General features: G+C 46.1%; 1 protein-coding gene across 1 annotated transcript; it reads left to right on the plus strand.

Moving 5' to 3' along the window:
- Nucleotides 1-458: 458 nt before the first annotated feature.
- On the plus strand, nt 459-14,884 carry JMJD4 (jumonji domain containing 4). Its single transcript, XM_065399645.1, has 6 exons — nt 459-723; nt 1,834-1,999; nt 3,825-3,950; nt 9,501-9,768; nt 11,785-11,931; nt 13,957-14,884. Exons 1-6 carry the CDS (start codon nt 459-461, stop codon nt 14,266-14,268), a joined length of 1,284 nt encoding a protein of 427 aa, XP_065255717.1. The 3' UTR covers nt 14,269-14,884.
- The last annotated feature ends 1,059 nt before the right edge of the window (nt 14,885-15,943 follow it).

Raw genomic sequence — 15,943 nt, forward strand, 5'->3', positions numbered from 1 at the left:
GAAATGAACATGTCTGCTGTTTATTTCTAGAAACAGGCAAGTGGCCGTTCTCTTCTGCGACCCATTGAGAATGCCAAGCAAAAGCATGGGAATAATTTAATATGAACATGTAACTAGACTATCTACCATGGACATGAAAGATCTACAAGAATATAGGCTTTGGTTACTGTGATTTGTTTGTAACGTAGCCCTTCGATCGAGGTGGCCATAAACATTGAAGAGCATTGAAGGATATTTCTGGCCCTGTATGGTGAAACACAAATGGGAAGAACAAGGCTTTTCCTGCAAGATTTTATCTATATTTTGGAACTGGACATTTGTTTACTTGTGAGTTAATTTTCATAGATTTGAAAGATCCCCTCAGATTAATGTACTGTACAGCTGTTTATTTTAGCCTAACTAAATATTGTCTGATCAGCACCTTCTCAACTAAGTACCAGGAAAGTTATATAGTCTGAATGGACAGAGCAGCATTTGCCTGTTCCACTGCGTTCTTTCACGATTACAGTAGCGCATCTCATGGTGCAGTCTGCCTGCCCCAAGGACATGTTGACTATATTGAAAAGGTAGAATCGTTTAGTTACTCCGATTTTTTCAGGGACTATCTGATTCCCAACCACCCATGTGTTTTCTCAGCTAAATTCACTGAGGGCTGGGGCAGCAGAAGGAATTGGGTGACTCGGGATGGGAAGCCTAACTTTGATTATCTACTGCAGCATTTTGGTAAGTGATTAAGTTTTTAATATGTCCTTTAATATGAATGATACAAGTCAAAGAGTTTTTAATAACAGGGCCTCTGCCAATGACAAATATCCTCTGAGCCTTAAAGGGATCAGCCTCTCAGCTGATACGTTAATTTATAAGAATATATAAAAATGGTGCATCTAGCCCAGTATCCCATCTTCTGAGAGTAGCCGGTGCCAGATGCTTGAGAGGGAATGAACAGAACAAGACAGTTATCGAGTGATCCATCCCCTGTCATCCAGTCCTTGCTTCTGGAAGTCAGAGGTTTAGGGACATCCAGAGTATGGGGCTTCATCCCTGACCATCTTGTCTAACAGCCAGTGATGGACTTATACTCCATGAATTTATCTAATTCCTTTTTGAACCCAGTTATACAGTTGGCTTTCACAGCATCACCTGGCAATGAGTTCCACAGGTTGGCTGTGTTATGTGAAGAAGTACTTCCTTATGTTTGTTTTAAACTTGCGGCCTATTAATTTCATTGGGAGACCCCTGGTTCTTGTGTTATGTGAAGGGGTAAATAACACTTCCCTATTCACAATTTTCTACCCTCGTTTGTACTTTTCCCCCTTCGCCAAGCTTTAATTTAATCTAAAAATAAATCTGAACTCATTTAGGGCCCTATCATGCAAATTTACACTCCTTCTTAACTTGACACATGTGAATAATCCCAGGCACATGCTCAAGTGTTTATAGGATCTATATTGGGTGGATGGGGAAGGAACAGGCTTTGGCTATTCTGGAAATCTAAGTTTCTCTTTATGCTGTGAGAGATTCAGAGTTTTGGCTACAGCCCATATCCCATTCCCAACGCACTTTGCTTTGATGCATTTTGGGTGGTGTCATTGCTGCATGCCTCATTCAGTTAACGCTTCCATAAATCGTGCTATGAATAATGTTGATCTAAGGTTTAGTGGCAATATCAGGAAAGCGAGACTGGCTAGAGACCACGTCTGCATAAGTGTTTGTACAGCACCTAGCACAATGGGGCCCAGATACTAGATGCTAACATACTATAAATGTGGAAGGATTACAGTTTTGGCACCAGTTATTCTGCTTCCCAATTGGCTCAAAAAGTTTATATTTCAGGGAAGGCTGTAGTACCTGTTGCCAACTGTGATGTCAAGGAGTACAATTCTAATCCAAAGGAACAAATCCCTCTCAAGGAGTACATAAGTTATTGGAAAGAATACATTAAAAAAAACTATCATTCACCCCGGGGGTGCCTCTACCTCAAAGATTGGCACTTGTACAGGTAAGAGAGCACTTTGGAATCCTCAGCATGCTGTAATACAGCAGTGAACTGCTGCTAAACCGTGACACTGATCTTTCATTACCTGATGGTTTCACTGAAATACTTTTCTTGCACTGTACTGATCTAAATGTGCCACACACCAAAGAGTTCTTAAATATTTTCATAGTGTTGGCTCCAGGGGTGAAAGTAACTTAAGGGAAAGTAACACAGGGAGGCCGGGGTCCTGAGCAAGGTGTGTGTGGGGGGGGGCTCAACCAGAAGGGGCAGGGCCACAGGCGGAAAGGGTGGGGCTGGGCCAGACTCCCCTAGCCAGCCCTTCAGCATGGCACGGCGGCGATTTAAAGAGCCCGGAGCTCCCGGCCGCCTCTGCTAGCGCTACCCCAGGGCTCCGGAGGTGATTAGTGGTAGCGGCGGCCGGGAGCCCCGGGGCTCTGGCAGTGATTTAAAGGACATGGGGCTTCAGCTGCTGCCGAGAGCCCCGGGACCTTTTAAATTGCTGGGCCCCCGGGAAGCTGCCGGTGCGGTCGGCTGTATACTTATCGGTATACCGGACCGGCTTACTTTCACCTCTGGTTGGCTCTTGCTTTGGCCTTTGGTTAGTAAGGTAAAAATCTTACCATTTTTAATTGTGTTTAATGCAATAAGCACTCTTTCCTTTTTTAAATCAAAGTAAATCATGAGGACTTTTTGCTCTTCGTTTAATCTTCCCGTCCCATCTGCTCTGTTCCTATCTCCCCATGCACAAGTTTCCCTGCTCCTTCTCTGCCCCGTGCATGCTGCCTGGATGCATCCTCCCCTTCTTGTCCTGCGTCCCATCTTCCTTGAATGGCTGCTGCTCGTGGCTGGCAGCTCTGCTGCTGATTCAAGTTTGCTACGAGTGAGTTCTGATTCTCCATCTGTGTGGCAGTGACTTCTCACAGGGGCATCTAGACAGGGCCCTCTTTGCATATGTCTGTTTATTCAGACATCTAGACATTACTTTGCCATGGAGCGCCTGGATGCCTGTAGAAGCAGCTGGAAATGAGGCGGCATCATAACATCGGCCAAGCCTCCACACACCACAGTTGGAGAACCCCTGCCAAACGCCATTGAAAAGCCTACGATCCAGCTTTGGCTTTTTTGAATGTGTTAACCAAGTGGGACGACGGACTGGTTGTGCAGATTTCTTACTGGAGTGGACTTAGCGTTTACTAAGAGGGATTTAGTTAACTCTCACAACTCTCCTGTGAGGTAGGAAAACACAATTGCACCTATTTTGCAGCACCTAAGGCTAGATTCATGAGGGGGACTTAAGCATAACAGCCCCTTTTAGATGCCTACGTCCAACATTTAGATGCTGTTGGCATTCACAAAATCACTGCTGAGCTGTCACCTAACCCTGGAGGTACCTAAAGTCCATAGGTTCCCTGAGATCCCACCCTACTCAGCATTTCCTACTGGCTAGCTTACATGGCTCCCTGCCCAGCATGCCGACTTTGAAAATCCCTTTTTTGGGTGCCTGACTCTTCCCAGGCATTGTCTAGGGCTCCTGGACACCTGACGCAGGGTTGTGAATTCCACCAGGCGGCCTAAAAGGTGTTGCAAAGCCTTGTGAATCTAGCTCCAGGAGGGTTGGACTAGAGGACCTCCTGAGGTCCCTTCCAACCCTGATCTTCTATGATTCTAAGTCACTTGTAGCAGATGACATAGCAAGGCAGTAATGGCCTCAATGAGACACCGCTCCAGCCACCTGACCAGTCTCTGCTGCTGAGCTTTGGGAAACCGAGATGATGAATGAATGTTTCTTTTCCCTGAAGCCTTTTTTGCAATGCTTTGTCTTTTTAAGGGCTTTCCCAGACCAAGAGGTTTATACAACCCCCATCTATTTCACTTCTGACTGGCTGAATGAGTACTGGGATGCCAAAGGCGTGGATGATTATCGATTTGTCTACATGGGACCTAAGGGTTCATGGTAAAGTAACTTCGATTTTTTAAAAATTCCGATGCACTGTTTTAAACCGTTATTAGCATTACAGTCATACTCCAAGCTGTGAGTCGGGACCAGGTCCCTATTGTGCTGGGTGCCACACAAGTATAACATAAGGCAGCCCTTTTCCCCCAAGGCATATGCAGTCTAAATAGGGACAACATGTGACCGAGAGGTATAGATCACAACAGGGGACGGGGGTGAGAGAAGGCAGCAGTGGGGACAGTCATAGGAATGCTAAGGCTGCACATATTACCGAAGTGTATAGTAAATGTGGCGAGATGACATTGCTTGATGGCACCGTTCTGTCCAACATCTCTCGCAATGACTCTAGGCATAAAACCCACAGAGTGAGCTGGGAAAGGGGAGCAGCCTGGCCAGTACAGGTCCCCATCCTGCAGCCTTAATAGGAAGAATCTGGGGAGATTCGCCTGGGTGTGGGCTGCGGAATCGGATCTAAAGGTTGCAAGGTCAGGTTTTTAAGGTCAGGCTTGACAAAGCCCTGGCTGGGATGATTTAGTTGGGAATTGGTCCTGCTTTGAGCAGGGGGTTGGACTAGATGACCTCCTGAGGTCCCTTCCAACCCTAACCTTCTATGATTCTATGAACCAAGGCTCGTAAGGGATATACAGAGGTTAGAACTAGTCACTCACGTTAGGTTCTCTGGCTCAGTGTTTCCCGGGAGAAGAAAACAGGAGGGAGAACTTGGTATTACTTAACGTAACTGTGTTTGTATAGCACCTATCACAATGGGGTGCTGTTCCATGACTGGGGGTTCTAGGCACTACAGTAATACAAACAATTAATAATAATTGAACTCAGCTTTAATGAAAGCACAGTGTGTAAGCATCACTGGAGCGCCTTCATGTAGAGTACAGTACTGAAGGAATCCTTCAAACCTGCAGTGCCAGCTGCAGCCTCCCGGGGGTGCTGACTAGTTAAGTGAGCACTTCTCAGATGGAAATCACTAAGGCCTGGTCTACACTAGTCTGTTATTTCGGAATTAGCCGAGTTAATTCGGGGGGAAAAAAAAGATTCCGCCCACACGACCAAACCGTTTTTTTCGATTTAAAGGGCTCTTTAATCCGATTTCTGTACTCCACCTCGGCAAGTGGAGTAGCGCTTAAATCGAGATTGCAATCCCGGGTTAAAGGTATTGTGGACGCAATTCAACGTTATTGGCCTCCGGGAGCTATCCCAGAATGCTCCCTTGTGACCCTCTGGACAGCACTCTCAACTCCAATGCACTAGCCAGGTGGGCAGGAAAAGCCCCGGGAACTTTTGAATTTCATTTCTTCTTTGGTCACCATCAGCACAGGTGACCATCAGCACAGTCCACCATCACAGGCAACCATGCAGAGTCCACCATCACAGGAGATCACGCAGTCCCAGATTCGCAGACGAGCTCCAGCATGGTCCGAATGGGAGGTACTGGATCTCATCGCATTTTGGGGAGACGAGTCTGTTATGGCAGAACTACCTTCCAAAAAAAGGAATGCAAATACATACGCTAAAGTCTCCAGGGCCATGACGGAAAGAAGCTATTCCAGGGACAAAGAGCAGTGTCGTACAGAAATCAAGGAGCTCAGGCAAGCATACCAAAATCCAGGGGGACAAATGGGCGCTCTGGGTCACAGCCCCATACTCACTTCTACTGTGAGCTGCATGCAATTATGGGGGGTGATGCCACCACTACCCCACCACTGTCCCTGGACACCTGCAAGGGGGGAGTTGCACGGAGCGAGGAGGAAGAGTCATTGGAGGATGAAGAGGAGGACGACAGTGCACAGGCGGCAAGTGGGGAATCCGTTTTCCCCCCTAGCCAGGAACTATTCTTAACGCTGGAGCCAATAGCCTCCCCCCACTCCCAAGGCGGGCTCCCGGACCATGACCCTGGAGAAGGTACTTCTGGTGAGTGAGAGCCTGATCAGAGCCACGCGGTGGGGGGCGGGGGGAAACCCAGCTGCGCTGGGCTGTTCGCGTTTAGTTTAAAGGGCTCATCCCTGCTCAGAGCCTCATCGGAGCCACGCGGTGGGAGCGGGGGGGTGTTGTGTGAAGCGATCATCCCAGAGAGCCCGCAGGCCCTCCTTTTATATGGCAAACCCACCAGGCATTGCTTGCTATGGGGAAGGGGGCCCAGCAGTTTGAAAGCATTGAAATGAATGTAGAAGAAGCAGAACCCCGCGTGCCCCTAGGCTGCCTTCAAGCTGAATTCTGTTGCCTGGCCGTGTGTGATGGCTTACTCACACCAAAGTGTCCCCTTTGTTCTCTGAAATGTATCTTTTAAAATACTACCCTCCCTTTTTCTCCTCCCGCAGGTGCAAATGTTTCAACGCGGCCCCTATCTACTCCGTCCCAGAGGCTGGTCCAGATTAGAAGGCGGAAAAAACGAACTCAGGACGACATGTTCGCCGAGCTCATGCAGTCCTCCCCCACTGATAGGGCCCAGCTGAATGCGTGGAGGCAAACAATTGCGGAGTCCCATAAAGCATTACAGGAACACGAAGAGAGGAGGGACACACGTGATGAGAGCAGGGAGGACGCTATGGTCAAGCTCACGGGGGAGCAAACTGACATGCTCCGCTGTATGGTGGATCTAATGCGGGAAAGGCAGCAAGACCACAGACTGCCGCTGCAGCCCCTGTATAACCGCCCTCCCTCCTCCCCAAGTTCCATAGCCTCCTCACCCAGATGCCCAAGAACATGATGGGGGAAGCTATGGGGACCCACACACTCAACCCCAGAGGATCGCCCAAGCAGCAGAAAACTGGCATATGCGAACTTTTGATTTGGTTTCTGGACTTGTCCTTCCCTCCTCCTCCACCTCCCTAACCCAATACTCCCTTCTCCCCCTCCCCCGGTCTACCTTCGGATTTCCCTCAATGTGTTGTGCAACAAATAATAAAGAACAGTTTTTAAACAATTTTGACTTTATTTCCTTTCATATATATAGGGGGCAGGTAACTTCAAGAGAAACAAAAACAACTGTCACACCGTACCCTGGCCAGTCATGAAACTGGCTTTCAAAGCTTCTCTGATGCGCAGCGCGCCCTGCTGCGCTCTTCTAATCGCCCTGTTGTCTGGCTGTGCGAAATTGGCCGCCAGGCGAGTTGCCTCAACCTCCCACCCCGCCATAAATGTCTCTCCCTTACTCTCACAGATATTGTGCAGCACACAACAAGCAGCAATTACAATTGGAATATTGGTTGTGCTGAGACCTAACCGAGTCAGTAAACTGCGCCAGCGCGCTTTCAAATGTCCAAAAGCACATTCTACCACCATTCTGCACTTGCTCAGCCTATAGTTGAACTGCTCCTTACTACTGTCCAGGGTGCCTGTGTACGGCTTCATGATCCATGACATTAAGGGGTAGGCTGGGACCCCGAGGATAACTATAGGCATTTCAACATCCCCAGCAGTAATTTTCTGGTCTGGGAAGTAAGTCCTTTCCTGCAGCTATTCAAACAGACCAGAGTTCCTGAAGATGCGCGCGTCATGCACCTTTCCCGGCCATCCCACGTTGATGTCGGTGAAACGTCCCTTGTGATCCACCAGTGCTTGCAGCACCATGGAAAAGTACCCCTTGCGGTTTACTTACTGGCTGCCCCGGTGTGCCGGGGCCAAGATAGGGATATGTGTTCCGTCTATCGCTCCACCGCAGTTAGGGAACCCTAGCGCATTAAAGCCATCCACAATGGTCTGCACACTTCCCAAAGTCACTACCCTTGATAGCAGCTGGTCAATGATTGTGTTGGCTACTTGCAGCACAGCAGCCCCTACAGTAGATTTGCCCACTCCAAACTGATTCCCGACTGACTGGTAGCTGTCGGGCGTTGCAAGCTTCCACAGTGCTATGGCCACTCGCTTCTCAACTGTGAGGGCTGCTCTCATTTTTGTGTCTTTGCGCTTCAGGGCACGGGACAGCAAGTCACAAAGTTCCATGAAAGTGGCCCTACGCATACGAAAGTTTTGCAGCCGCTGGGAATCATCCCAGACCTGCAACACTATGCAGTCCCACCAGTCTGTGCTTGTTTCCTGGGCCCAGAATCGGCGTTCCATGGCATGAACCTGGCCCAATGCCACCATGATCTCCCAATCGCCACATGCTGTGCTTCTAGGAACATCTGTGTGCATGTCCTCATCACTATAGTAATCGCACTGTTGTCGCTTCCTCGCCCGGTTTTGCAGGTACTGCACATACTGCTGGATAATGCGCGAGCTATTTACAATGGTCAAAACTGCAGCGGAGATCTGAGCGGGCTCCATGCTTGCCGCGTTATGGCGCCTGCACGGGTAATCCTGGGAAAAGGGCGCGAAACGTAGGAGGCCTGTTCGGTTCAAGATGGCCGATAAAAGGCGGGAAATGGTTGTCTTCTGTAGCTTTCACGGAGTCGGGAAGCTCACTAGAGCTGCAAGAGTGGGAGAGCAGAGTTTGCAGCGGAAGTGTGAGCAGAGTTTGCGGCAGAAGCTGTGCGGCTCAGGTCACGATGGCCGAAAAATGGCAGGGAATTGTTGCCTTCTGTAGCTTGCACGCGAGCCCAGGACAGACAACGTGGAAAAATTAGCTAGCGATGCAAGAGCGGGAGAGCAGAGTTTGCGGCGGAAGCGGTGCTGCTCGGTTCACGGTAGCCGAAAAAAGGCGGGAAATGGTTAGATAAAATTGTAGATAGAAAGACGAGAGGACATACGAGGTGGATTCATAGTACTAGGAGACAGGTGGTGCACCGTCTGCTGGCAGTATGATGTCTGCCATAGCTTTCACAGAGGGAGGAGCGATTGACGGCACACACCCAGAAACGCCCGCGAGAATGTTTTTGCCCTATGTGGAAGTATGCACTGGGCGCTTAACCCACAATTCCAATGGACAGCGGGGACTACAGGAACTGTGGGATAGCTTCCCACAGTGCACTGCTCCGACATTTGATGCTAGCCTCGGTACTGTGGACACACTCCGCCGAATTCACGCACTTTAGTGGGGGAACACAACACCGAATGCATAAAATCGCTTCCGAAAATTCGAATAGAATAAGTTCAAATTAATTTCGTACTGTAGACGTACCCTAAGACTCAGAGCCACAAAGGTTTTTAGGCTCCTAACTTCCATTGAAATCAGTGGGAGTCTTTGTGGATCTGGGCCTGAGTCTAAAATGTTGCCATTCGTTGGCGATAAACCTGCCCTTTCGGTCTTAGCTTCAGCCCAAACTGCAGAATCTGCTGCCTTTGAAGTGTGAGGTTCAAACTGAAAACTAATACTTTAGCAGAGAAAAGTGTGGCAAGGGGATGTTGCTGACCTTTTCTACCCCCCCCCCCCAGTTTATTAATAGGGTGCTTTCTTGGCCCTTAACACATGACAATTGAAAACAGACTGACGGCCACATTCTCGCTTCAGCTATGCCTACACAGCTCAAATTTATTTGTGTGGAAATATCCAAAGCCAGAATATGCCCATAGTCTTAACTTGACTTGATTTGTGCTTGTTTGCCTTGTATTTGCCTTTTGCGTCACACATGCTTAAACCTTTGACTTGGCCCATAGGACTCCTTTTCACGCCGACGTCTTCCGCTCCTACAGCTGGTCGGCCAATATCTGCGGGAAAAAGAAATGGCTGCTCTATCCCCCGAGGCAGGAGGAGTACCTTAGAGATCGCCATGGTAACTTGCCCTTCGATGTCACTGCGCCTGGTCTTCAGGACAGCAGCGTTTACCCACGCTATGCCCAAAGCTGCCCCCCTGTTGAAATCATCCAGGAAGCAGGGGAGATAGTCTTCATCCCTAGTGGATGGCACCATCAGGTGTACAACCTGGTAAGATAATTGACAACTTGGGTTTATATCAGTTAACTTCCTGAAAACCATCTGAAGAGTTGCCCTAACTAGCCAGAGCCGCCTCTTTGCAAGTAACAATTGCAATCTATGGGAAATACACTCTCAGAACAGCAGCGTGTGACCCCAAGTGTTATAGGGTTAGCCTTATACCCGAGGCACCTGGTCTGCTGAAAAGTGACTCGTGTAACACTAACAGCAAGGAAGTCTAACCTAAACAGACCAATTTCTAGATGTAGCCACAAGATCTGGGGGGAGGGATAGCTCAGTGGTTTGAGCATTGGCCTATTAAACCCAGGGTTGTGAGTTCAATCCTTGAGGGGGCCACTTAGGGATCTGGGGCAAAATCAGTACTTGGTCCTGCTAGTGAAGGCAGGGGGCTGGACTTGATGACCTTTCAGGGTCCCTTCCAGTTTTATGAGATAGATATATATCATCAATATACTTACACACTAGAAGCAAGGGGAAGACCAAGGACAGGGTGGGCCCATTACTGAATGAGGGTGGAAAGACAACAGAAAATGCAGCAGTGGCCAAAGTGTTAAATGCCATTTTTGTTTCAGTTTTCACCAAAAGAATTAGCAGCGATCGGGTGACTAACACATTTCTATGATTCGTTAGCAGATCAAAAGGTTTTGTGTAAGTAGTAAAGTTCTGCTGAGTCTTTAGCTAATTCTAGAGCAGGAAAGAAACCAGTTTACAATTTCTCACTGGGTTGCCATACTGTCCTGTCACAGGTTGCATTTCTCAGCCTGGTCACTGCCGGGAAGAAACTCCGAAGTTGGACCCAGGAGGCCTAGTTTGGGTTTTGCAAAACCTTGGCCTTTGGATTTTGCAAAATCAAGGCATAGGGGGTATATTAGATCCCTCTTCTGTTTAATCCACATCACCAAAACTTCAGCAGTTCTCCTAAAAACATAATTCTGGGTTTGGCCCATCTTTAGAAATTATAGCTTCTGCTGAGGCAAAACCTGCAAAATATAAGGAGCGATAAGGGAAAGCCAGGCTAAATGTTTGGTAGCAGCAGAGAGAGACAAAGGCCCAGATCCTCAAAGGTATTGATTTCAGTGGAAGTTAGGAGCTTAAATATCTTTCAGGATCTGGATCAAAGTTCATAAGAAGAAGCTTAGATAGGGCTCTGCGCTCAGATCCCTTGTACCCATGAGGATCCACTTGCAGGAGAGAAGCCCTGTAGGATAATTTTGAATGGGATCCTGACATAAATTGGGAGGGGTTTGGTTTTTTGTTTTTTGTTTGGATAGTGGGGGAAAGTAACAGTATATCTGTGTGATGTCTGGTTTTAAATGCATTTCACAGTTGGGGGTTTGGTGCACATCAGAATCTATAGGTAGGTGCCTTTGGGGTTAGAGTTAGTTCAATCATTTCTGTGCTATATGCACTGTTTTTATGTTTGCACTGAGCAAGATAAAACAATGTCCCAAATGATCAGTCTATGTGGTAACTATATTGAAGTAACAGCAGGGAGTAACCCTGTCCCGTTTTTAGACATAGCAAAAGGTGCTTCTTACCACTTGATCATTTAGAACACTAAGCAAAATAGATAATTCTCATTGATATCCTGCACTGGCTGGGAAAGGATTGGATGACATAGGGGGATCTCAAACATCCGACTTACACTGCCACATAGTGTGTCCTTCAATATCAACACTTCAGCTAATTAAAGCCTCTTCATTAAAAGTGTGGGTTGCAGTAGGGCACAGTACTGGTCGTAGATGTGGGCACAACTGCCAAATGTCAGTGAGAAGGACTGAGTATGGGGGAAGCTTAGGAAGCAGGGTTTGATTAGCAAGGGAGTTAAAAAGAGGTGGACATTGAAGATAGTTGAGGCCCAGAGAGGCCTTTCCATTCATTGAGGAATAGGGATTTACTCTTGTTGGCACCAGCTTTGTGGAAATCAGTAATGGGGTCAGAGACATCACACTACATGCTCTCCTAGGCTAAGATGAATAACCAGTTAGACTCTGTGGTTTCTTCCAGGAGGATACAATTTCCATCAACCACAACTGGGTGAATGGCTGCAACGTGGCTATCATGTGGAGCTTCTTGCAGGATGAATTAGCAGCCGTCCAACGGGAAATCAGCGAATGGAGAGACACTATGGAGGACTGGCACCTACAATGCCAGGTATAACACCCAGTCAGTTAAGTGATGTGAACCCCACTTTCCTTGGGCTATTGTAGCTCCTATGTAGTGCATTTCAGTGATACTGGACACCAGACTGATCTGTATTGAGAGGTCATGCTTTATTACAGGCTGGGAAATGAACAGTCCAATTTGTTAGGTGATAGATTATCCCTTAAGTCTCTCACTATCTCACTGATGCAACACTCAGTGTATATGCTACTGCTTGTACTTATTTGTTGCCTCAGGCAGGTCCTAAGAACATAAGAACGGCCATACTGGGTCAGACCAAAGGTCCATCTTGCCCAGTATCCTGTCCTCCAACAGTGGCCAATGCCAGGCACCCCAGAGGGAATGAACAGAACAGGGAATCATCAAGTGATCCTTCTTGTTGCCCATTCCGAGCTTCTGGCAAACAGAGGCTAGGGACACCATCCTTGCCCATCCTGGCTAATAGCCATTGATGGAACTATCCTCCATGAATTTATCTAGTTCTTTTTTGAACTCTGTTAAAGTCTTGGCCTTCACAGCATCCGCTGGCAAAGAGTTCTACAGGTTGTGTATTGTGTGAAGAAATACTTCCTTTTGTTTGTTTTAAACCTGCTGCCTATTAATTTCATTTGGTGACCCCCTAGTTCTTGTGTTATGAGAAGGCATAAGTAACACTTCCTTATTTACTTTCTCCACACCAGTGATGATTTTATAGACCTCTGTCATATCCCCCCTTAGTCGTCTCTTTTCCAAGCTGAAAAGTCCCAGTCTTATTAATCTCTCTTCATCTGGAAACTGTTCCAAACTCCTAATAATTTTTGTTGCCCTTTTCAGAACTTTTTCCAATTCCAATATATCTTTTTTGAGATGGGGTGACCACATCTGCACGCAGTATTCCAGTGTAGATGTACCCTGAGGAGTCTGGTACTGATGAGATACAAATATGTTAAATAATAATAATAGGATTGGGATGAAGGTACATTTATATTATTCCTGCTTTTATTTTTTTCCTTGTTCCATATGTGGCAGCACTCTTAGTTCTCTAAAGGCAGGACTTTGCCATTACTTGCACAACTGTAATTTGCTTGGCAACACCCTTTGCCTCTTGGTAACATGATTCCTGGTGTTTGAACCCACATCAACATCTGGTGTCCTACGCACTACCCAGGATAGATGGAATTTCCTTCAGCTAAAGGAATACCTTATTTCCATAAAGTTTTACAAGAGAAGTATCTTAATTATTCCATAATGAAAGACGTGTTATGAGAACAGGGCGGTAAATTGTGATTGTTTTCAAGGTCCATTTTCACGCAGCAGGCATATGACTGTGAAACCGTTATTTAGTTAGTAGTCTTTTTATATGTTATACGATTCAAAAATATTGGGGACGTTGAAATGTCAATAGAAACTCATTATTGGTTACCTCGCTAATCTGCAAGTGCTAAAGGTTAAAAGCAAGCCTGTGTGTCCCTTGTTTCTAAAATAAATAGTTATCAGGCTGTAAAAATAAAACCTTTAATATTCCCTCACGTTCTTGCTGATAATTGAACAATAGGTCTTTGAAGAACAAAGGGCCTCCAGTCTGACTATGATTGTGTAGACTGTGTGACTGAAGAAAGTTGGTTTGTTAATCTGCACCCATTAAGTCAATTTCTAGACCTTTCAATTAGTGCTTAAGTTAGCTATTTGTTTCATAGGAGATGCTGGGTATAGTATTTCCCTGCATGAGATCTCTCTCTACTGGAAATAGTAAAATCCTGTCTTATTGAGCTGGGGAAACCCCAGCCAGTAGAACTGGTCAGATAAAAGTTTACTGGAAACTCTGGGGATACTGGGAAGAGTTTTGTTGGGACTAGCGAGATTTCCTGTCAATTAACGAATTTTACTGTAATTAGGCATCCGGAAATAACAGCCAGGAGTCACACACTGAGAAGAGTTTTCAGCTACTTACTGGCTTGAGAAGGCAGCTGCCTTTAACTCTCTTACTAGTGCAGTAAATAAGGAGTCAACGTTTAATGTAGTTTTTTTCTCCCTTAGGTAATCATGAAATCTTGTACAGGCATAAACTATAAGGAGTTCTACAACTTCCTTAAGGTAATCGCGGAGAACAGGATTTCTGTCTTAAACCACGTTCTAGATGAAGAAGCTTCAGCAAAGAACACTCACAGGGCTGCCACCTCCGCTCTGGGCATGCTCCATGCGGTGTTTGATTTAAAAAGGGCTGTCCAAGTGTTAACATCCTTAAATGCTAATGAGGATTTCAAGAAACTGAACCCTAAATCACTGTCCCCACCTCCAGAGGCATTACTACACCACCTGAAAGCAGCAATAGACACAGCACTGTTATAGTTCCATATTTATTCAAGTATTTGTACCTATTGCAACATAGCTACATGTAGACAAATCATAAGAAGTCTCCATATTTCCCCCCTGTTAGAGTTTAAGCACAATGAGCCTTAATGTGGATGGGGAGGACGTGGATATAGAATCAAGAGAAAAAGCATGTTAGGAAAATGAGTACACTACATTAAATGTCCTGTTTATATTGAAACCACTCTAAAAAGGGAAGACGTCTCCAGCAGAGTCAGAGATTAGATTCATTCCATGTAGCAGAAATGCAAACAGCTAAACTGACCATAGCAGGAAGAACGTATGGTCCTAAGAATCAGCCACGTAGGAAATTCAGCCATTGGAGTTGTCTAGAACCAAAAGGATGAAGTTTTGAGATGTATCCTCTCAATTCTACACACCAAAGCATCTATATTTCAGCAAGTTCACCTCTCTGTACTGAGATCACCTAGAGACTGAACTAAAAGAGTTTTAGAAAGGCAAAAACATGGAAGTCTGTATGTAGCCTTAGACTGTGTGTTAATGAAAGGAAGAGTGTTAACACACTAAGAGCAGTGCTGTGTGGTTACATAGCACAACCTATGAACTTAAGGGTAATACACATTGAAAAGGACTGCAAGGGAAGTGGCCTCACAAGCATTTTCAGTTCAACTATAAAAAACACTCCCATTGTTGTTCGGGGTTTGCAGTTAGTCTCCTTCTAAACAGGGGCTGTGAAAAGTTTAATTCTAGCCAATAGTGCTTCCATTAAGATTACAGTTGAAGGTTTTTAAGCACTGAGCTGAAACTTAATCAGTCGTTGACCTCTGAGGTGACCAGTATGGGTGACCACTTAAAGTTGCTGTTTTTAATATTGCACATTAAAATGTTTAAAAATGTCAGGGAACATCTCATTCTTTCAAAGGTTAAACTACCCTTCAGAATTAGTCTGTTAAACATGTCTTGCGTGTGCTATTTAGTTCTAGATGTTCTAGACTGCCACCGGGAAACTAGACTCCATTATACCATCTGCCATGCAAAGCTCTGAACGTTTCTGGAAGAATCAGACTTTTTTTTCTTGGCTATGAAAACTGACTGGAAATTGCACAGGCTCAAGAAGGGGTTCCAGGAGCCTCTCTTTGGATTGGAAAGTTGCCACTTTTGAGCAATTATGAAAGTAGAACAGTTCACAGCCGGCATGGAACAAGTTTTCCTGTGTCATACAGCCAATGGCAACTGTTTCTGCCCTTCAAACCTCCTTCAGTGGGCTGAGGATTGAATGGGATCTCCGTCACAGTGGTGGAATTCCATTGGCTTCAGTGAAGTCATGCCTGATTTACACTAGCGTGTGAGCAAATTTTAGTCCATTAAGCACCCAGTCCTGCCACATACCAATTACTACCTTAGCTACCCAGCATTTCCAGCTCCCATTGAGTGCAGTGGGAGCGGAGCATCCACTACCGCCATGATCCAAGGTATATATTTGCCAAGTACCTTGGAAAGTAATGCTTCACCTTGCTCCTACAGTCTTTATCTTTGACTACGTTGTTCTTCTGTTCTACAGAAGTTCTTCTACCACCCTCACAGTAGTATTCAATAAGCAACATGACTCAACCCAGCTAGATTCATTTGCTATGGCTTAGGGGTGTATTTACAATGTGGATTTTCTTTACCAGGCTTGTGGGAATTAAGCAGT

Source organism: Emys orbicularis, chromosome 2 (assembly GCF_028017835.1).
Source record: "Emys orbicularis isolate rEmyOrb1 chromosome 2, rEmyOrb1.hap1, whole genome shotgun sequence".
NCBI lineage: Eukaryota > Metazoa > Chordata > Testudines > Emydidae > Emys > Emys orbicularis.

Excerpts from the sequence above, each read along its gene's own strand:
- JMJD4 (XM_065399645.1), top strand. The coding sequence starts at position 459 with ATGGACAGAGCAGCATTTGCCTGTTCCACTGCGTTCTTTCACGATTAC. Across the intron at positions 724-1,833 it reads TTATCTACTGCAGCATTTTG|GGAAGGCTGTAGTACCTGTT; the intron begins GTAAGTGATTAA and ends TTTATATTTCAG. Across the intron at positions 11,932-13,956 it reads ACTGGCACCTACAATGCCAG|GTAATCATGAAATCTTGTAC; the intron begins GTATAACACCCA and ends TTTCTCCCTTAG.